Source organism: Magallana gigas, chromosome 4 (genome assembly GCF_963853765.1).
Source record: "Magallana gigas chromosome 4, xbMagGiga1.1, whole genome shotgun sequence".
In the NCBI taxonomy this organism is placed as follows: domain Eukaryota; kingdom Metazoa; phylum Mollusca; class Bivalvia; order Ostreida; family Ostreidae; genus Magallana; species Magallana gigas.
Window position 1 is genome coordinate 8,596,492 of NC_088856.1, and position 23,936 is coordinate 8,620,427.

At 32.6% G+C, this 23,936-nt stretch overlaps 1 protein-coding gene across 1 annotated transcript in view; it reads left to right on the forward strand.

Annotated features, from left to right (window-relative positions):
- The window catches only part of LOC105327419 (uncharacterized), a 63,421-nt gene that overhangs the window by 17,675 nt on the left and 21,810 nt on the right, over nucleotides 1–23,936 (forward strand). Inside the window, exons 3-4 of the mRNA XM_066081171.1 lie at nucleotides 8,411–8,514; nucleotides 8,920–9,093. Of these exons, the coding sequence (XP_065937243.1) occupies nucleotides 8,411–8,514; nucleotides 8,920–9,093 (278 nt within the window). The remainder of the gene's footprint in view (nucleotides 1–8,410; nucleotides 8,515–8,919; nucleotides 9,094–23,936) is intronic.

Below are 23,936 nucleotides of genomic sequence, written 5' to 3' on the forward strand. Positions count from 1 at the left end.
GTGACTAGACCATCCTTTTTCTGAGCTTTAGCAACCTTTATGTCTTTTCAGCGTTCAAAATCAAATCCACGTTTCCTCCGCTTTGCCGAAAACCGAACCGATATTTATGTCGTAAAATAAGATTTTTTGGTTAAATTAACTTTTATTATCATTTATGTTCACGTTTTATTTTAAAAAGAAACTATGAAATCCTTTCCACAATAAATTTTATTGTTAAATACCTTAGAATTGAACCAACAGATTTAACGACTGCGAATTGGTTTACGTCATTCGGAGTTGCGCGGTAGATTCAAAATCGTGAGTCCCATACTTCCTTAATGGAAGAGCCACAGTAACAGCCACAAGCGTGATCTTTAATTTTCGCTTGTGACGTTGTATTTATCAGTGTTCAACGTTTGTGACGTCACAATTAAAACTCGTAATTTAACCTTTTAGTACCCTGTCTGTGTTATGGTGCTATATCTGCAGTAGCTTTACATGCAAAATATATGTGGAATGTAAATATTATATTTTATATTTAATCATATGAAACAATATTGTAATAAATTATCTAATATTATATTGTATCATATAACACTATTTTGCAATAAATATTATATAGTATGATATTGGATTATGTGATCAAATACAATAATGATTAACACGATACAAAACCATGTGATATTTAATGATTTGATGCTTATATTTACATTTTTTTACCTTCTTGCGTTGTACGCAAATGCGAATTATACCTCAAAATTACTGTACTATCCTATGGGTAAGTTTAAATTAATGGAAGAGCCACTGTAACAGCCACAAGCGTGATCTTTGATTTTCGCTTGTGACGTTGTATTTATCAGCGTTCAACGTTTGTGACGTCACAATTAAAACTCGTCAATTAACCTTTTAGTACCCTTTCTGTGTTATGGTGCTATATCTGCAGTAGCTTTACATGCAAAATATACGTGGAATGTAAATATTATACAATATCACATCATGTTACTATATCAAATTATATAATTTTATATAAACGTTTTATATTGTATCGTTTCAAACGATGTTATATCGGTTTTTATAATATGTTTTACGGTGCGACCGTTGGGGCGAGCACAGCATGTGATCAAACAATGAATTATAATAAATCAATAAAAATAAAGTTAACAACGTAAAATTTGAATGCAAAAAATAAAACCTATTTTTCAGTAAATTTTCATTATTCATAGTTTATAAGATTTGTTATAATTTATTTATTTATAGGTAGAACAGTAGTTTAATCTCAGATTAAATGTTGTTTAATGATAAAGAATTTAATATACAAATATTCATTGCACTGTATCTCCTCTTTTAAAGTGATTGTAACGTCAGTTCATCCCCCTTTTTTGCAGTAGACATTTTTCCTTAAACGTACATATAAAAATTGACTCACCCCCCCCCCCCCCCCTGTTAAAAAAATAATATTTCATTATTCTTTTTTTTTCAATTTACACATAGAAAATCGACTTATCATGGATTTGCCCCCCTCCACTTTTTAAATAAAAAAAATAATGTTTAAATTTTTTTTTAATTGAAGCTTAAAAATATTTGCTTATCATATTGAAAGAACATACCGACCTCCCCCCCCCCCCTCCCCCCCTCCCGCATGTAATAAATTGAAGTGAAAATAAAGAAACCATTGAACTGCTTAAGAGGTGTAGGATTAGAATTTTCATGATTTTTTTCTTTTTGCTCGCAGAGATTTTTTGGATGAGGCTACCATCCACCCACTCACCCCCTTTGAAAGGCGATGCTACGTGTACGATTCAGGAAATTACCGTAATTATGGTGCATAAAATAAATGTGAGCATTCATCCAAATGAGTGCAATTTACAACTGTTTCCTGTATCTGAAGAAATGTCCTAATTCTTCAGCTGTTCTTTAGCTTAGCCTTTGTAAGATTTTGAGTGGATTTCATTTCAGCAGATTTACAACAACTTCAGTTAGAGTAATTTCCCCTTATCAGTGCTTATTGTGACGTCAAAGCTGACGTTGGTTAAGTGTCGCCTGTCTCTTTAAAACTCCCCTGAGAAATAAAAGAACGCGAAGTATAATGTTTTATTTACTTAAAAAGCATGATGTTCTAAAAATTACACATATGCTTTTCAAAAGTTTTACTTTGATTCTCGCGAGAACGTGAGGTTGGAAACCATTGGTACTATGAATTGTGGGTCAAAATTTACTGACGCCGAAAAAATCTCTCGGATCAATGTGTAAACCTTTGTGACGTCACACGATTATTTTAGATTGAGAGTGTACTGAGGTGAACTTTAGAAGTATACATCTTTATTATTTTTATTGTCTTGCTGATTCTCGTGAGAGTGTGAAGTGATAGAAATTGCCATGATTACAGGGAACTACTGGGACGATTTAAACAATGCATTACTGGTCCGATTTACTGACGCCAAAAAAATCCGTTGAATGAATGTGCAACTAGTCCGAATTTTCTATTCACACACGCCTTGCCGGTAGAGCTCGCTTCGCGCTGCGCTCGCTATTATTGTATTGAGAAACATTTTATCTTACAATCCCGTACAAAATGAAAATATGATTATCAATCTATTTTTAACATATGATTAAGATATTGTGTCAAAAAAGTATTCATGAATATCCAAGATCATTAACTATGATTTTCATATAATATGATAAACTTAAGGTGGTCTCTGGAGGTGATGCCTCATAAAGGGGATTCCTCGTAAAATTACTGAAAAAATGCAAATAAATTTCATCATATTGATAAATCAGAAAATTGAAATGTAATAAAATCCAAGAGGCCCATGGGCCAATTGAAGTGCAGCTTTTGCAATGTACATTCAGGGCTGTTGAAATCATTTGTGCAGCTTTATGGTGCAGTGGATTTATATTTCAAGTGTAATTAGGTTTGAAAACTTCAGCCTTTTTAAGATACTAGCATGACCTGGGCAGGGTTCTGTACATTTTTGATAGCACTATATGGAATATTTTGCAAAGACATAATTCAAATCAACAGATTCTTATTTTTTGTATTTTTCTAATAAATTATAAAAAAAAAAAAAAGTATAAGTATCATTAACATCTCTGATAAATATTCATTTTATTTTAAAAAAAAGAACTTCCTTACTTGACAATTTGGAAGGAGGTATTTAGACGAGTGTGTACCTTATGTGTAACATTTTACAGTATTCAACAGAAGAAATAAAACTAACAAACTTGGGGTGAGGTATTCAGACCAGTTTGTACCTTATGCACATTTTGATATATGTTCAACTGAATAAGAAAAAAGTTCATTTTTATATATAGATAATCAAAGATTATGAAGCTCTCCTCGACGAATTTTTTTCTACAAGTATGGCAAATCTCGCATAGTGTTTTTTCTATTTTATTTAATTTTTTGCTAGTTAGTGTTCATCCCAAGATCAATATAATGAAAGTATGTTTAAGCAGAGCTATTAACCGCAATGCCAAAACCAATACTAGGGGTATATCATAAGCTCATCTTCACTTTGCCGCGGTGAGGTAAAAAGTGTTGGAGAAGACTCCCGAGTTTTCTGGACAACTAATACACGATTTTGGCAGCTTCGTGACTGCTTGCTATTTTATCAAGCCTTCTGAGATTATTGCATTAGCAATACTAGTCCCCTACCGGCAAGTGTAATATGGTTTCCACTATAAATATCCTAAATCCATCAAAAATCATTGAAGCGGACCAAAATTCAAATTTGATCTAAAGCTCATCAGTGTCAAATCTGATACCAATAAAAGCTGAATATATGCAAGCGTTTAGAATAAAATGCGAAAATGTCTTAATGAAGAAAGAGAACACATGCATAAATATTAAACCATAATAAAAACTATAATAATCGGTCAAAATTACATTCCCTACCCTATGTTATTATTAGAGTCCTACCCTCAGATCAGAACTCTTGATCCTTAGGCCATGAAATTCATTATTTTGGAAGAGGCGTTCTTCTTCACCATAAATATGTACTTAGTTCATCGGATTAATAGCCATGAGCAGAGGAGCTAATTTTCAAAGAATTAATAGAATTTGTCCAATACATATTTCTCTTCCGATATCGTCAAAATTGCGATGTATACAATATTGATACAATATCGAATTTACATCGTCAACATTGCCAATGTTTCTTTAACATCGCAATGTCGACGATGTTGAACCAATATCAAGTTTACATCGTTCGTCTACATTGTTAATGTTTTTTTGCTCTTAACATCGTCGACATTGTCGACATCGCAATGTTGACGATGTTTAACCAATATCAATTCTACATCGCAGGCATTTCTTTCACGTGTACATGGTCGACATTGGCGTTTTTGGTTTTTTTTACAAATAAAATTAAATGCCGATCAACATAGCGATGTCAACAATGTCTACTCGATGTTGGTCAACATTGAAATGTCGACATTGTCGAAAATGTAATCAGGATATAAGACGTACGATGTAGACACAATGTTGAATCGATGTCAATGATCATTGCGATGTCGACGATGTAAACAGAAATGAAGGCACACGATGTCGACTCGATGTTGGTCAACTGTCAACATTGCGATATCTACAATGTCAACGATGTAAACCGGAAATAGGAAGTACGATGTAGACACGATGTCTACACGACGCCGATCAACATTGCAATGTCGACAATGTCGACGATATAAAAATGAAAGAAGGCACACAATGTCTGCTTGATGTTGGTCAACATTGTGAAGTCGACAATGACGACGATGTAAACAGGAAAGAATGCACACGATGACGATTGACACGATGTTGGTCAACATTGCGAGGTTGTCGAAAACGTAAACAGGATATAAGAGATACGATGTAGACACGATCTTGACTCGATGTCGATCAGCAATGATGTGTCGACGTTGTCGACGATGTAAACAGGAAAGAAGGCACACGATGTGCACACAATGTCAACTCGATGTTTGTCAACGTTGCGATATTGAAAATGTAAACAGAATATGAAGGGTATGCTGCAAATGCAAATTTGATAATTATGCTAATATGAAATTAACACAATGTCGACTCGATGTTAGCCAACATTGCGATGTCGACAATATTGATAAAACATCGTTCATTGGACATACCTCCATTCATTTAGAGCCCAACTCTCACAACAGAACCCCTGGCCCTAGGGGCGGTGAACATCACTATTATAAAAAGAGGAGTTCTTCCTCATCATAACTATGTATTTATAGCTCATCTGTTTAATAATCAGGAGCAAATAAAAAAAATCAAAGAATTAATGTATTTCCTTATATAGTCATTACAGCCCGACCCTCACACAAGAACCACTGACATAGGCACCAAAAAAAGTTTTGAAAGAGGCAACCTTTTCCATCAATACTATATACGCAGTTCAGCTGTTTATTATTTAGGCGCAGAGGAGAAGATTTTTGAAGAATAAAAGAGACATTACGGTGCATCTTATTAAAAAAAAATGAATAGAAAAAGAAATTGTTTGATCGGAATCTGTATTTCTGTACTACACAGAAATAAATAACCTTTCAGAAAATTGAAATTTCTCCATTAAATAAATTCATTTATTTCATCAAATTTAATAATTATTTATGGTCCGTAACATATGCATCGCAGCGTGGTATAATTAAAGGGTTCTGCCTTCTGTACTATTTCACATGCGTTTTTACTATTAATACAAGACACATACAGAACTCGCAAATATTCTCCTAGACAGGTTTATTGAAGTTTATAGAATAACCGGAATTTCGTAATTATTTATTTTGTGTTTTCATTTTTAAATTTTATCACAGGAGTTGCTACAAAAAAAAGTGAGGTCCCTTGAGGGGTAATTTGACATATCTGTGTCTGTTCTTGTTAAAGTGAATTCAGATGGGTAAATCATTTATAACTTATCGAGAAAATGATTATGTATTCCGTTGAGAGAATCCCTTTTACCTCATATCCCATGAAGTCCGTAGTCGGACGAAGTAGTTTTCAGCAGTAGTGTCAATTGCTGTCAATCAAAATCCACGTGGTACAAATAAACTATATAAAATTAATCCAGTCTGTACGATCTTTTGATTTCCGTAATCTCAAAATTACGTTAATTTGGTACGTGAAGAGGATTTTTATGTCTTCAGCCGTCACAGTCTACGTTATTACGTTAATTCTTATTTTCTATCGATACAATAGGTGAAGCCTAAGTAAAACACATTTTTTCCATCTGTAATGTCTCTTTAATGCATTTTTCCTATAAATTAATTAGAGCCAGCCCTAACACCAATTAAAGTACTGAGAGTACTGAAAGACGGGGTCTTAAAAGTTTGAATTTGTAATTGTCCTGGATTTCCTCGAATATGCTTCCAAAATTTAAGAGTTTGAATTAGTTGTTACAATCTATGTTAATTCGGCTTTTTTAAATTGTCTGATACTTTTTCTAAATTTTACTCAATCCTGGCCTTCATAATTGTAGAAAATTGACACAACGGTGTATTATGTAAAATAAGACCCAAGGAAACTTTTTAAAAATTACTACTAACCGGGAAAATCAAACAACTATATCAAAGTAGATAATTTTAATCATTACATTTATTCAATTTTGTGATCCAAGGGAAAATCCACAAGTTGGACGGTAATAAAAGTTTTATGAAAACCCCGAAAACTCTAAAACTGCTGAATTAACAAAGTGAACATTTGTATACCGATAACAAAAACAGGCACCTGACGTTAGAAATACTTTTTTACAATAAGATTCCAAGAACTTTGACTATAAAAAGATTTGTCAAGGTCGCCATTTTGATTTTGAAGACCGACTTATCTGACACGATTTTCTTCATTTGCTATTCATGCAAAATTAATAGGTAAAAATAAATCCGTTCGCCACTTACTACTTTTTTGTGTAAACTCGTGCATCACCTACACGAATTACGATACAACCGTTCCTTTCATTAAAAAACATATTTCGAAAATCAGAGACATAAATAACAGAGATTGTCAACTCCGCCATTAGCGTGTAAATGTTACGGGACCAACCTTACTTTGAGAACTACAAGTGCAACAGCAATCTTGTATAAGTCATTGAATTTGAACCTGATAGTGAACATGAACATGAACCTGTAAATATTTTAAGCATGTTATATTTATGAAATATTTACAAAAACTCTTTATTTAGTTTTTAAATTACTTTTTTCACAAAGTAATGGTACATGTAATGCATTACTTTACTCATGTAATGGTAATGTAATGCATTACTTCAAGAAAATTAAGTAATCGTAATGGTAATTTAATGCAATAATCCATGAAGTAATGGTAATGCAATGGATTATTTTACAATGTGATTCACCCCAAGCCTGATTCCAACTAAGCCGGAAAACATGAACACTAACATTTAACTTGGTTCTTCAATCGATATGATTGTATATATTATATGTAATTCCAAAATGTAAAATCTATTATAGATTTTGCTTACAATGCATTGTTTAAAATTTAAATTCAACTAAAGAGCCAACGAACGAGAAGGCAAATTCAGACTTGTTTTTATTTTCTTTGTACAAAATTCCTTTAGAGACGAACAGCAGTCATATCGCAAGTAAACTGTAGGACAGTGAAACACCTTTTTAGTTTGTATACCCCGTCCCGATTTTAACTTCGGATTGCGCATGAAGTTTGGTAGTATTAAGGTGAAAGATTGTCAAAATAAAATTCACAACTTTTCAAAAATAGCACATTGCGTTTGGGAACTTTAATTTCGATTCCACCAACAACCTCTTCTAATAATTATTGAGCTCCTACGCCAACTGAATCGTCAACGGCGCTGTGCATTCAGTTACGTAACTCATTCCACAGTTGAACCCGAGCAAGAATATTTTGATCAATAAAACTATTTGTTTATTTTCTAAATAAAATTTTGTTTATACACAGAGGACTTAAAAAGATTTAATGCGTGTTTTTATAATACATATTTACTGAAATGCATGAAAACTTTCTGCACTATTTTCTTACGCATAGACTCAATTCATGTGTTCTACGCGTGCCTTCCGGTTTGAGACTTCAGCTGACAGTAAACCAATAGACGGGGTCACGTTGCCCCGTCTAAAAACCCTGACCAACAATTCACAATTTCTTGAGAGGCATTCTTCTTTATCATAACTATTTACTTATTTCATGGGCTAATTACCCAGATGCATATGAGATAATTTCTAAAGAATTAATGTAGCTTCATTATATAATCATTGGAGCTCCATCATAACTCAGAAACCCCATTAAAAGAGAAATAACAAAGTACATTTTCAACAGAATCTTGAAAAAATCTCTTACATGTAAAAACAAATTGGATTTACAGTTACTGTAGTACTGCAATACATCTCAAATTCGAATGTTTAGATTTGAATCATCGTATCAACTTGTTCAACAGAATAACAGACATGTTTTTTTTACCAGAGATATTTGTTTGGATACCGCAGTTTCCTTTGTATCAAGTTATGCCAGTGACAGATATTGCAATTACTTTTCTGAACACGAGGCAAAGAATTTATTACGAGAAGGTAGAGTATCAATATCCTAACTGCAATATTTTTTAACCTTGTTGTTTAATTTTATTTAAATTTTACACTGAACTCAGACTCATCTTTCGAGGTCATAGTTAGGATAAAATATGAAAATCTTACTAGTTTAAGAATTATGATGATGGCTATTTAGTTTTAAAAATGAACATAAGAAACAGCAGACATACAAATTTAGCAAGGATATCATTTCAATACATAGTATCATTTAAAAGCACGGCTGTCACAATATTTTCACAAAAGAGTATTTATCATTATGTAAACAAACAGTATTTTTAGTCGCATTCAGAGAAAATTTACTTATAACAGAATAAATAATTATGAATAACTGGCAAAAGGTGTTTGAAGGTGATAAGAGAACCTCTTTAAATTGTGTTATTATTTTAGGTTCAACCACATGCCATCCCAGATGTCAAATAAAACTAACCACCAGAAATGTCCGTATGAATTACCTAGCCTATGTTTCTATGGTGTTTGACAGTTACAACTACAGTACAAGAATGGGCTGCCCGTATTTCTATAAAGCAAATTTAACTATAGATTGTTCGCATTTGGGGAAGGGTGAGTATTATCAAAGATACCTGATAAATTAATGAAGAAAACCTGTAGATTTGCTTAATAACTAATCAAACAAAATGACAACACGTGACATCCGTCAATAGGCCTATTGTGTAGTGGGTAAGCACAAACGCACCCATAATACAACATATTAAACTGTACAGAGACTAACACGCATACACAAAGTAAAAAATCAACATCCAATTTTGAGAATTAAACAAATGTAAATGCGCATCAACGTTCTTGTGTAGTGAGTATGCACGAATGCCTAGGTATGATAAAACAGTATTTGAAACAACTTATATCAACAAATATAAAGGTGCTATAATAATTGATTATTTGCATATTCCATTAGGCGATAGCGCAACATGCTCGTCCTTGTCCAGATTGAAATGCAAGTCACTGTGATGTTTTAATGTGCACGGGACTGTAACTAGGCAGATCATGGTTAGGTGTGTAACATACACTGAAACATTTCGATAAAGGGTGCTGAAAATGCATACTTATTTTGAAGGAAACGAAAAAACTTAAATAAAATAAACGGCCCCCTTACCAAAATGAATTGTTTGCGGCTTTGCAGCAAAGAACTAAATATGATGAGTTAAATTTGGCCCCCATAATTCGCCATTTTTTAAGTGTTTCGGGTACAATAAAATGTTAACTAATTTTTTAGAAGAGTTGATATAAAATATATTTTTCATCTATAATATTTATTTGATTTATTTGCACTCACTGGCAGTATATGACGTCAGAAGTGACGCCATTTCTATAATTCAATCAAAATCAGCCAAAAATTGACATTTTTCTTATCTATTTACGAATGGGAAATATAGAGCGCATGCTTGAACAAGGAAAAAAATTTTGTCACTTATTAGTCTTGGCTAGATACGTCTCTGATTAAAATATTTTATTTGTTCAAGAATGCGCTCTGTGTTTTCGGAAAGAAAAACTGCTTGAAAACAGCTGTTTTACGCTAAAAATGCAAAAATGGCGAGAAAAGGTTGTCTTTACAATGTCATATATCTAAATTGTGGGCACTTGAACCAAAATGAATATTATGTAAACACATCACATACATATCTGTACTAAGAAAACAAAGAATGATAGTAAAATTATGATGTCCATTTTAGGGAGCCATTTTAGGCCCTTATCATATATAGTTCTTTGCCGGAAAACCGATTAGTTTACAAGAAAACTTTTGAACTTGTTTGCCGATCTTTGCCAGTAGTGGCAACCTTTTAGTAAGCCTCTTTTATTTTGCCAGAAGTTTACCAGACACTCAATTATGTTTGCAGCTTCTTCGCCATTAGTGGCAAATTTTGGCACAATCCATACAATTTTCCAGAAGCTGACCAGAAACTATTCTTTATTCTCTGTTACTAGTAATTTTACTTCATGAGCATGCCAAAGCTTTACCAAAAAAAAAACCTAAAGATTTTTACACATTCAGCACAATTTTTAAGACTGTCATTTATAATGAATTGCTTATATAATTTTGTAGATTTTGTACAGAGAAAAGAATATTTTCAGATTAAAGTTTTATTCAAAGAGATTTTCAATTAAAATTTCTATTTTCACAATTTAATATCAACCTTAATTGCATGATGTTTCATTACATGAAAGACAGTTTGACCCCTCCCCCTCCTCCCGACCCCACGTATAACGTAAACACCAACCTATTCCTTGGTTTGTAACGGTATATTTCTTTCCTTAGTTCAAATATATATCAGTACACTCAGAATAGAGTATCTAAAAGCTTGATGTTGAATCATAAAGAATTTTCCGTATTCTGTTTGTTTCTACTTTTACTTTTGTTTTATTGTTAAGCTACACGGGCGCTGATTGGTCGATTAATAGCTAGCCACCGATTTTCACATTTGATGCTGCCATCACCGAGATGGAATATGAATGAATGTAAGGGAGTTTTGCTGTTCACAAGATAAAAAAATTGTCAATGGAGTGTTTATTCTTGAAAAATCCCCGGCTGAACAAAGGACGAATATAAGTTATATATAATGAGTATGATTAAGACGCTTGAATAACTTTGGAATATGAAATCTGTCTTAAAATCGATCCACGCATTCTTGAAATTTTGGGCTCCAAAAACTTATAGCGAGAGCCGCGTAGTTCAGTCGTTAGAGTAGTGGACTTGTGCTTAGGCGATCTGGGTTCAGTCACCCTGTGCCGAATATTTTTTCTTCTTTAATTGTGTTTTGTTAAACGATTTTATCTTTAATATGAGGGGTTTTTTTGTTTTCCGTTTTATTCTTATTATATATAAAAATTGTAGCGGCTTTCTTTAGTTTCTGTCAGCAGCTCGCTAAATTAAAACGTTTGTCGCAACTCCGGTGTAATGAAGAATAATGACCCCCGTAGAATAATGACCGGGGGTCATTTTTCTACGAAGAAAAATGACCCCTTTGCCTGAAGAATAAGTGTCATTTTCATAAAAATTAGCACACTCCACATGAAGAAAAGTGACCCCTGTATAATAATGACCCCCTTGTAGATTAAAGTTTTTCAGTATATTTTTTTTATTATTTGTGAAATAGTCTTTACACTATTGTAATCTTTACTTCTGCAGATTACAGAAAGTAACAGAAATTATAATTCATATTCAAATAAACTTAAAGTGAAAGAAGGGGTATATCTTAGAAAATAAAAATCCTTCCGTTATAACAAGATATTGATTGTATTTCATCGGGGTATGGTTATCACCTAACAATTACATTGAACAGTGCGACATTTAAGTCCGGACATGACAAGGTCCGGGCTTTTCGCTACCATTTCCGTTGGACATAGCTTACTTTTGTTTATATATCTTGGTGGGACATTTTACTTTGATCCTATCATGTCAGCATGAATGTACACATTGCTCTAGTTTCCTTATAATTGTCTCTCAAATATCAAAATCCCATGGGATTTTGGTGGGATTTTTCATCCCATCTCAAACCCCACCAAAATCCCATGGGAGAAAAAAATCTTTGTGGGATATAAACTCCCGTGGGATTTTTTCTCCCATCTTTGGTGTTGATAGGATAATTAATCCTATAAAAGGCTTTTATAGGATTTAAAATCCTATGAATGACCATGTTGGGATATTTTATCCCAGAGGATAAAAAGTCCTCTAAATACATCATCTTGATTGATTGTATGTTGGGGTTAACTAAACACTTATGATTCAATTGTCTGATCATATAGTCTAGTAAAACCAATATTCAAACAACCAATGTATTAATTTATTAGATAATGTCATTATATCCATCTAATGAATTACACATGCTAAATTATATGTACCATCAATAACATATTCTTCTTGAAATGACTTAATAGAGCTTATAACAATAAGATTTAACAAATTCTGAGAAAATAAATACCAAAAATTACCAATTCTATTGAATATTAATGAAAATATTTCTGTTTATGTAAACCTATAAACTCTTACTTTTCACTGCTGCAAGGAGACTCATTTTTGTTTTCAATTTTGATTTGATACTGTACATCAGGTGAACCGGCATGACCCAAGGAACAAGAATATATATGATTTATGGGCGGGGATCTCAACTGTTTTCAAGATATTTGGGCACTTCCTGTTCAAAGGGGGGGGGGGGGGGGTCATGACCACCCTTGGGGCCCATGACCTATATACTATTTGATGCTCCTTGACACAAGGAACAAGAATTTATTTGGTTTAGGGGTGGGGATCTCAACCGTTTTCGAGATATTTGGACACTTCCTGTTCAATGGGGGCCAGGACAACCCCAAGGGCCCATAACCTACATACCATTTGATGCCCCTTAACACAAAGAACAAGAATATAAGTAGTTTGAAGTTGGGGATCTCATAGGAATTTAATGAGATATTTAAATTAGGGCACTTCCTGTTTCAGGGGTAGACGGAACCACCCCCATATGGCCATAACCTATATACCATATGACGCCCCATTGCACAAGGAACAAGAATTTATATGGTTTAGGGGTGAGGAGTCACGGTTTTTTAAATATTAAGTAATTTCCCAAACCTCCGGGTTGAGGAATATATATAGTCCCCAGAGATCATATCTATAATGTACCATGTATTGACCATAATTAACACTCAATATATTTAGCATTTGAAAAATCCATGTCAATATCTTTAACGGTTTTCAAGTGATAACCATTTACAATATAGTGTATAATTTTCCCCTACGGATTCAGTGTTAGACCCCACCCCTATTTGACCCCCAAAACTATGGTTGCCCAACCCCAATTTAAAAACAAAAAATTTAAATTTTAAAACAGGGTATGCAGGCCTATCATATTCTAGATCTAGAGTTGTGTACAACTCTGTTCATGCAGCCATCTCTGAGAAAAGTGATGGACAAGTTCAGAGGCAAGAAAGAAGAAAAAGAAGAAACCGCTAGCTGTCAAAAACAATGTCTCCAAACTTCTTTTGGGAGACTTGATTACAAAAGGTACAATCTTAACAATTATTTTTATATACATACAGAAGGAGAGTATATTAATACTCCCTCTTCGGTTACATGTGTAGATAATGGCCACCACTTGAGTAAAATTTGGCCTACCCAGAAAGTTGGAATTTCCTATTCTGATGACAATTTATAGGCTTAAGTTAATTACTGAGATAAAAATAAATTAATACTTTTAAAACAGTTTTTATCAATTTAATCATTAAATTTATAGATCTGCAGTGAAGTTGCTCTCTGGTTTTATGAAATACCAATAAGAAACCTGACAAATTATAAACCCATTTTTTTTTTAAAGAATATGTTTCTTTCAAATGTAATACAAATGTAATTAAATGTAAACAAATGTAGTTATTATAGTATCAACCTTAAAAACCCAAGTGTATGTATCCTGTGCAAAAGTGATATTTAAGATGTTTTACATTAGTTAAAAAATCATCTCCCTTCTTTCATTACGTATACATGTATGATATGTAAAGGTACACTTGACCTTCAAATAACATCTAGCTACTATAATTACGGTACTACTATTGAAACGAACAAGAATCAACATATTTTTACCCTTTTATTGTATATATATATATGCGTCAAAAATGTAGAAATTTATTGACATGTAAAAATTGAACATTTTTCATGAAATTCTTATATATATATCCATCTCCAGCGTAACCCTGGTGTGTTTTAATTTTATTTAAATTAAAGGTAGGTATATCATACTTGCAGGTCCTACTGTTTATCAAAAGGAGACTAGAAACCAGAATAGATAAGATATTCACTAAATATGATTGTTAACTTCCATTTTCATGGAAACAAAAAAAAACACATGCAGGATGGCATGTCTAGTTGTGAATACATCCAATTTACCAAAAAAGAGCAATTTCTTAGCATCAGTGATGATTATTTCAAATATGTGTAAGAAATGACCCAAGAAAATTGCAACAAGTTTCATAATATTAGGTAAAATATTTCAAACTATAAATGCTTTTTCTGACAATCAAAATACGGGGAGTGTAATACATGTAAGAGTATTTCTAAGTGATTTGATGCTTTTATCATGGTAATATTATGTAGATGTATGTATTACTGAATAAGGTTTCTTATTCAAGGAGGTTGAACAACAATTGATGTTTAAAAGATTAAGTTAATATGTTTTACTAAAGGAGAGCCCCATGAATCTGTGTTAAATAGAGGAGTGGGGAAATGGTAGGTTCACTTAAATGGATATATTTTTCTTAAACCTCAATGGAATTGGCAATATGATGCATATTTTTTCTCATAATTGCATAAGCTTTCTAATTTCATCTTTTCATAGAATTTTAGTGTAAATTAAAGAGAGCAAGTCAGACAGTTTTGAATAATAATGGGAGTAACTCCCTCCTAAATTATTATTTTTTTTTTAAATAAAATATGTTTAAAGATATTAATTGTTCCTCTTGAGTTTGGGAATTGTAACTTATTTTAAAAAAGTGTTCATCCCACAGGTACTTAATTAATACTAAGGAAGTTTTTGTCCCATGCTTTTCCTTTATGAAAAAAGTCATTGCCCCATGCCTGTTAAATGAACTGGGTCCCATCATTGTGATAAATTTAAGGTTCTCAAAAATTATAGCTAATACAGCCTCAAAATATTAGATTTGCTCATCTGACGTATATTGGAATCATTATTATATGATTGACATTTATTAGTCAAGATTGTTTTAAAATATTTACTGAATGGCGGATCAGAGGCTGGAACCCATTAATTTCTTAAATAACATTTATTTATCATGCAGTTGTATTATGTTGGTCTCAGTGGTACTTTTATGGATATTGTGAGGTTATACTACAAACACTTAATTGTTTATTCAATAGTTATGTTACATATTAAATCTTTCCTAATACTCTACTCAACAATGCTCAATGAGCTTAAATAAAGCTCTGAATACATACCAGGTACATGTATTTTTAACCAGTGAACCCTAATGTTCAACAACTCTCTCTCTCTCTCTCTCTCTCTCTCTCTCTTTCTCTCTCTTTCTCTCTTTCTCTCTCTCTCTCTCTCTCCTAATGAATGATTTTGGTTTGTTTCAAAGTTAATTATGAACATAATTATATATAGCGGGTATGTTCTAGCTCTTTCTCTCTCTCTCTCTCTCTCTCTCTCTCTCTGAAAGTTTTTGGCCATAGGTTTTAAAGGATTAATTCTGATTTTTAACTTGCAGTTACCTATATGTAGTACTTAATTATTTCTGATCGACTTCTTCTATTCATTGACAAGATGTTTTAGTAACTAAAAGCCTTGTATTTATGTTACTCATTATTTACTGAAGTTGTTGTCTTTCTGGGCAGTCATATGGTATATCATGTACATAAATTGTTGTTTGACAATACACGTATTAAAATGTACATGTAGTAGTGTGACAAGGACTATTCATAAAAGCACAATGTCTATTCTAGATGATGTAGATATACTAGCTGGCAACCTATGAAAATATGCCCCCATGTACTTCATGTATATATTAACTCATTTTATTAGCAAACAGCCGTTAGAACATGAACTAAGATGGCAAATGGATATATCCACATTAAATACTCCTAAATTAAGAACATACAAACTATCAAAGGAAAATGTTTGCCTAGAAAATAACATCTCAATGAACATTCCTAAACATATTGTTAGCTAGATCAACAATGGCACAGTTTCGGTGTGGGGTTTATAGTCCTAATACTACCCCTGAAAATAGAGACTGCACAATTTCAGGGTGAACTTGTCTAGACTCAGAGTGCACATGAAAACTCTGTAGACAAAATACATGTAGAGGACACATTCCAATTTCTTCTAAAATGAACTTAGATTACAATCTCAGAAAAAAACTATATCAAATTGTTATTTTTCCAAATAATCTCTCTAATTTCTCTAGTTTCTAAATTCAAATCTCATTTGTAATTTTCCAAGACAAGCTGCAAATTTTATTCATTCTGCATTTTAATTAAGACAAATTAAGTTCTTGCCCATGCATAAAATCATAACTTAGTGTTAACAGTGACTTATCATAGGTCCAATGGGCAGGTGTTTGATTTATGTAATTGTATACTACTCAGTTGTAAAAGATACACATGTCACAATAATAAATGATTTACTTACTTACATATAACTTAAATCATTCAACGGACTTTATATAAAAATTGGTAAGACTATCTTAGATGACCAGCTCATTCAATTAAGTTATTCAAGTTTTTACAATCATCATATGGTATGTGATATATATTACATCAAATTAATAATTTTTGGTAAAAATATGCTTTGCATAAAGACATTAATAATTGATAATTTTATACACATGTGTAATATTTTTGGAAGAATATAAGTTGACATATTAGTTTACTTTGTAATAGGAGTAGTAAAATAATTTGACTATAACGACAGAAACGGGTCCTGAAAAAAGTCTCCACCCTCCCCCCCCCCCAATGAGAGAATGCAACAGTGCACAGTCTATAATAAACATGATGCCAGACTATATAATGTTTTTTAAAATGTTGCCAATTGTACTAATGACAAAATTGAAATATGGATCTGTTCATATTACTTATGAATATTTCCTTAAAATGAAAACAATACAAGTGTAGTTACAAAACTGTATTTAAACTTTATCAATATAGATCAATGCATATATAGTTTTGTGAATGCAATGATTTGTATTACATTGACTATATATGATAATCTACTCTTTCAACATTTTATTACTTGCACATTCATTTTATTTATAATATCATTTTAATAACTTTTAAATATTGTGTTGAAGTCAATTACAAATAAGCTTTACATGTGCCAGCTGTGTACATGTAGCATTAAAAGTCTTTGTTGTGTTCATTATGAATTTCTCATAGATAAGTCAACTGACCAAGGAGACACATTCTGTGTATACCTAATTACTATCCCATTGTCCTAAAGCATCTACCAATTCACATGGCAGTATCTACAGGTGTCAGTCTGTGTATATTAATTAGCACCCTATTGTTCTACAAAGAATGGAGATATACACGTGTAAGACACGTGCGAGCAGATACCAGATTGAACAGAAACACGTGACACAGGTGAACTCGCTGTAGGCTAAAATTGGATGAAGAAAATAATTAAGAACATACATGTACTTACTGCTCATGATAGCAAAATTATTCCCCTCGTTTGTCTTCACTCCACTTCCGAGTTTTGGAAACTGGCTGTGAACCAGTTTATCAAGTTGCATGATAAAATGGAAATTTGGCACATACAAGGAGTGAATTGTGAATCTTTATATTAATTTTGGATTGTTTTTCATCCATTTTTAAGGTTCTGCGTTCTTATTTTTTTTTTTTACTGGAAGTTCAGAAGCGAGAAATTTTTACCGAACACTTATCATTAAGGTCTTCCGTCTCTACGAAATCAAACACGGTTTTTATTACGTGAATGTAAACATTATTAACCAACTTTTATTCGTTACTATCAATATTAATGAATTTTTGAATTAATTAATCAGATAGCTTTTGGCATAAGATATTTATGTGGATCAATGCGACATATATCATTTTAAGTAAATTGGTAGTTTTCTTGCCAGTGAGACACCAGCGTCCCTGGTTTTGCTAAGCCCGTTACAATGCCATCCCGAAACGAAGATTATTATATTCACATTTTGCCAATCAATACAAATGTGCGTAAGTTTTAAAACACTGTTAATTATCGGGCTTCTTAACATGTATTAAACGGGATGCCACAAATTTGGGCTGATCATTCAATTAAATTATTTCGTGTAAAACCAAGTTAAATGCAATACATGCATGATTTTGAGAATCATTTTCAAGAATGAACAAGTGCTTCGGCTATAATAAAAAAAATATAATTGGTTTCTAATTAGAACATACGAAATGATAACGAATTTCAAAGCTAATGCTAAGCTGAGTATCAAACCGGCAGTGACAAAACGCGTATCATTGACCGGACGGACCCCCTTGAAAATTTAAATTTACATAAAAAAATATCGAAAATATGCCTCTGACCTCCTGGCAAACTAAAATGTCACTCCGACCCCCCCCCCCCACCCCCCACCCCCCACCTCCCCAAGGAAAAAAAGCTGGATCGGTGCATTCCATGTCAGGCGGTGATATACATAAATGTCCCTGGTAGTACTATAAAACATCAAAAAGTAATTATTCAAATTTTGAATAAAGAACCATAACAAGGGGTGAAATACTCTATATTTTTAAGAATATATTATTCCGCTTTATTAGCTTTACATTGATTGATTTTCAGGTTTTTTTTCTTTTTAAAAAGATAGCCTTACCTTATATTAAAAAAAAATGCTCGTACCATTAAAGCGCGAGTGGCGCAGTGGCTGCGCGGAGGGCGATGTAAGTAGCACTACTGTACTAACGTGTACTCACGCTCGCGGCACTGATTTTTCTCCAAAATTTCTTCATGACTAATACAAGTTTATAATTGAGAGCAAAATTATTCACAACTTGAGAGAAAACAAAAATCTTGACAAAAACACTGACTTGTGTGCTGTGTACACAATGACCTTCTCGATATACATGTACATGCATAACGACATGAATATCAAATATACACAGATAAACAAAGCAAATATATAGGAATTGGTGAATAATATATTTACTTATTCAGCATCACAAATAAAGCTCTATGAAATGGAGTATAATTTATGGCATGAATGCTAGCAGTTTGATATTATAGAAAATTATTTGTTGTACTTACATAATATAACATAATATAACTATAATTAAGGCGACATATTTAACATTATTTTATTAATTTGCTTATTCAACATGCGGAAGAGAGGTTATGAGATCAACAGGAAGTAATTATATACCTTAAAAAGCATTACAAAATAAATTCGATTTTGCAGTCAAAAATTTAAAAAATTGATATAGCTCTGATGTTTTGACGTATCTAGTTATTTTAAGTATTGTAGCTTTAGAAAATTTAAATTTACATAAAAAAATATCGAAAATATGCCTCTGACCTCCTGGCAAACTAAAATGTCACCCCGACCCCCCCCCCCCCACCCCCACCTCCCCAAGGAAAAAAAGCTGGATCGGTGCATTCCATGTCAGGCGGTGATATACATAAATGTCCCTGGTAGTACTATAAAACATCAAAAAGTAATTATTCAAATTTTGAATAAAGAACCATAACAAGGGGTGAAATACTCTATATTTTTAAGAATATATTATTCCGCTTTATTAGCTTTACATTGATTGATTTTCAGTTTTTTTTTCTTTTTAAAAAGATAGCCTTACCTTATATTAAAAAAAAATGCTCGTACCATTAAAGCGCGAGTGGCGCAGTGGCTGCGCGGAGGGCGATGTAAGTAGCACTACTGTACTAACGTGTACTCACGCTCGCGGCACTGATTTTTCTCCAAAATTTCTTCATGACTAATACAAGTTTATAATTGAGAGCAAAATTATTCACAACTTGAGAGAAAACAAAAATCTTGACAAAAACACTGACTTGTGTGCTGTGTACACAATGACCTTCTCGATATACATGTACATGCATAACGACATGAATATTAAATATACACAGATAAACAAAGCAAATATATAGGAATTGGTGAATAATATATTTACTTATTCAGCATCACAAATAAAGCTCTATGAAATGGAGTATAATTTATGGCATGAATGCTAGCAGTTTGATATTATAGAAAATTATTTGTTGTACTTACATAATATAACATAATATAACTATAATTAAGGCGACAAATTTAACATTATTTTATTAATTTGCTTATTCAACATGCGGAAGAGAGGTTATGAGATCAACAGGAAGTAATTATATACCTTAAAAAGCATTACAAAATAAATTCGATTTTGCAGTCAAAAATTTAAAAAATTGATATAGCTCTGATGTTTTGACGTATCTAGTTATTTTAAGTATTGTAGCTTTAGAAATTTGTATCCGTAATTATTTTGTTACAATCAAGTTTCTTTTTAAAGGATTTTGGCTATTCTCGTCGGCTTTTTTACCGATGATTACGATATCTTAAATGCTTGCATGGACAGATTGATGTTCATTATTCAGTTGTTGATTACATAATCTCCCTTCACACACGATTGACCTGAGACGATGGCACAGGTAAACTAACGAAGCTACTGCTCCAGACACGTGTGTGTCTGGGGTATGTATACACATGGTACACGAGTCTGGTGAACAAAGAGGATGTTTCACACCTCTAGACTAGTAAATTGATTTGTGTATAATTAGCTACTCGATTATTGACAGCTAAAACAGAAATCAAATTAGACTGTGTAAAATAAGCATTCATAAGCTAATACACGGGTATAGTCCGTCAATCAGTGGTAAAAGAATCATGCATGAGTCTATCAAAAAGAAACTAATGTTCAAAATATGCCTTAATTGTTACTTATCTTTTAAAAAATGACAAAACTCACAATTCAGCAATTTAAACCTTGTTTAAAAAATGCAATCAAGTAATAATGAAGTAATAATTTCGGAAGTAATTACGTCCCTGGTCTTAATTTCTTGCCCAATAAAGAACACCTTTCTTTCGAGCGCTATAGTCAGCAATTTAACTCCAAATAGCTTAATTAAATTGTTATACTGACACTGAATCATTATTAAAACTGAAAGAAACTTTAACATATCTTGACAAAGGATGTAAATAAGTGTAAAATAAAATTCCATTATCGTATTTTCAAAGAAGTTACGAGACACACTTCATCATGCGGCCATCTTGGACTTTCTCCTTAATCCGTTAATAATCTCTCGATTGTTTGTTAAAATGTGCATGCTATTTTGATTGTTATAAGTCCGAAATCAATATTAAAATGAATAATCGGGCAATATTGATGTAATTTCGGGCAGGTAGCATCGTTTTTGACCCCCCCCCCCCCCAAATTAAAAAACGATGCTACCTGCCTGAAATTACATCTCAGACTCATCCAAAAAATCTTGACAAGCAAACAAAAAAAATAAAAAAAAATAAAGGGGACATTGAAAATCTTCTATATCTTTATCCGTGGGGGAGGGCGGGAGCTGGCGTGGTATATATCTGTTACTTCAATTTCACTCTTAATTTCCTTAATTAATTCTTACATACTCCCCCAAAAATGAGAGGGGGGGGGGGGGAGACTCCATGATAATTAAATTTTTTATATGTAAACATGGTAAATGCAAGCCCCCCCCCCCCCGACTGATGCTTCGTGCCTGAATTTTATGTCTCATACGAGGAATAGACCCCCACGTCACCTTTTACAAAACATATAAATTTATCGATATCATTATTAATGTCATGAAAAAACATCCGAAAAATGTTTAAAAAATAGGTTTCTTATAACAATAGTGCCTTGATTGATTGTCAATTTGCTACATAGAATACACATGTGATGCAAAATGTGTCACAATTATTTGACTAAATTCATGAAGCAAACGTTAACAAGTTTCCGAATTCGGCATTTTTGTTCGATAAAATATGGGTTTTAACTCAAACAACAGTATATTTAGTCATTCAGTGTTGATAAGGAAATTAAAAAAAAAATGTTCAGATATCGAAAAAGCAACGCAAGAAAACAAACAGTTATCATACGATATTCTTGTTTCTCATAATTATTATAGTAGTTGACCCCGTGACGCCACAGTTCATCCCGCGCCAAATCGGCTTGATTAAAAATCGTTCTGAAGGTGTGAAATCGTGTTTTCCCCAAATATCTCGAAAAGTACTTATGCGACCACAGGGGCATCGTATCCGCTTTACACTCTATGACATATATATAATAATACACAAGGGAAGAATCGAAAGTAGCACACGATTTGTAAACAATGTCAAAAAACAACTTACTTCACAAAAGTTACGCAAATCCTCGCACACAATGTTGCAAATGTTGTCAAAAAACACGTTCACACTCAAATATTCCTAATAAACTCGCTAAAAAGCGTTTTTATCCCATTAAAACCGCTGTCTGCTGCAGAAACCCAATCTCTTCGCCCAAGAAAAGACAACTCTGTACCTTCTCTCTCTATATGTTCAGTAATTATAGTAGAAATTTTCGGCGGTTAACTGTAAAATGTCTGGGGAAATTTTCGTCGTACATGCATGTTACTACCGTAAAAAAATTCTACAAAAGATTAAATGATAGGAAATATATTAATTTGTTTTTTAAACAATTGCATATTAAATTACGCTAATTAAAGTACATGCCAAATATATCGGAACGAATGTTAACAGAAATGTAAATCTAATATACTAGGCTAGTAATTTGATATTGAAAATTAGAACAATGCTGAAATTCTTAGGCAACGACAATTAATTTTGAAGAAATGGGTTGCAAAGACAATTAATGAATTATGAGTATTTTAATTTTTTAATAAAAAAATAATATAATTTTTTTTTTATGTGAACACCAACGTAGTTTTTCATTAACATTTTAGAGAAGAAAAAAAAATATTTAAAATTTCCCAAAACATTTAACAGTTTACCGCCGAAAATTTCTACTATAATTACTGAACATATTGAGAGAGAAGGTACAGAGTTGTCTTTTCTTGGGCGAAGAGATTGGGTTTCTGCAGCAGACAGCGGTTTTAATGGGATAAAAACGCTTTTTAGCGAGTTTATTAGGAATATTTGAGTATGAACGTGTTTTTTGACAACATTTGCAACATTGTGTGCGAGGATTTGCGTAACTTTTGTGAAGTAAGTTGTTTTTTGACATTGTTTACAAATCGTGTGCTACTTTCGATTCTTCCCTTGTGTATTATTATATATATGTCATAGAGTGTAGAGCGGATACGATGCCCCTGTGATGCGACCGCAGTAAAATTTTCAGGATGTTTTTACACATAGATCTCCATTATATCAAAAATTGACCGCACTATACATGTAGATAGTCTAGATACCGTTTGTCCCTGGTATACTTTAAAGCAGTACTTAAGCAAGCAAATAATGAGAGAGAGAGAGAGAGAGAGAGAGAGAGAGAGAGAGAGATTTCAAAAAATGAAACATTTGGAAAATGATTAATTCATTTATAATTTAATTTATAGGGAAATAATATTGTAACCAGTAAATTGAATTTTAAACAAAAATTTCACTTTTGTGTTATCCTAGAACCGTACATCGCGGATTTAATTACAGGTAACAAGTCTTAAACATCCGGGGATATAATTACATGTATATACAATACGAACCACCTAGGGGTAAGAATATTAATCAAGGTGACAGTCTGGCAATTTATAATTACGGGTTGATGTTTGCAACATTGCCACCTTTGGTCTTCTGTACTATGTATGTGCATGTATTTTTAAAATACACTTATTTGATCTACTGTTTGCAGGTAATATACACAAGTACAGAAACTCGCTCAAGCTGAGCTCGGTGCAACCAACCTA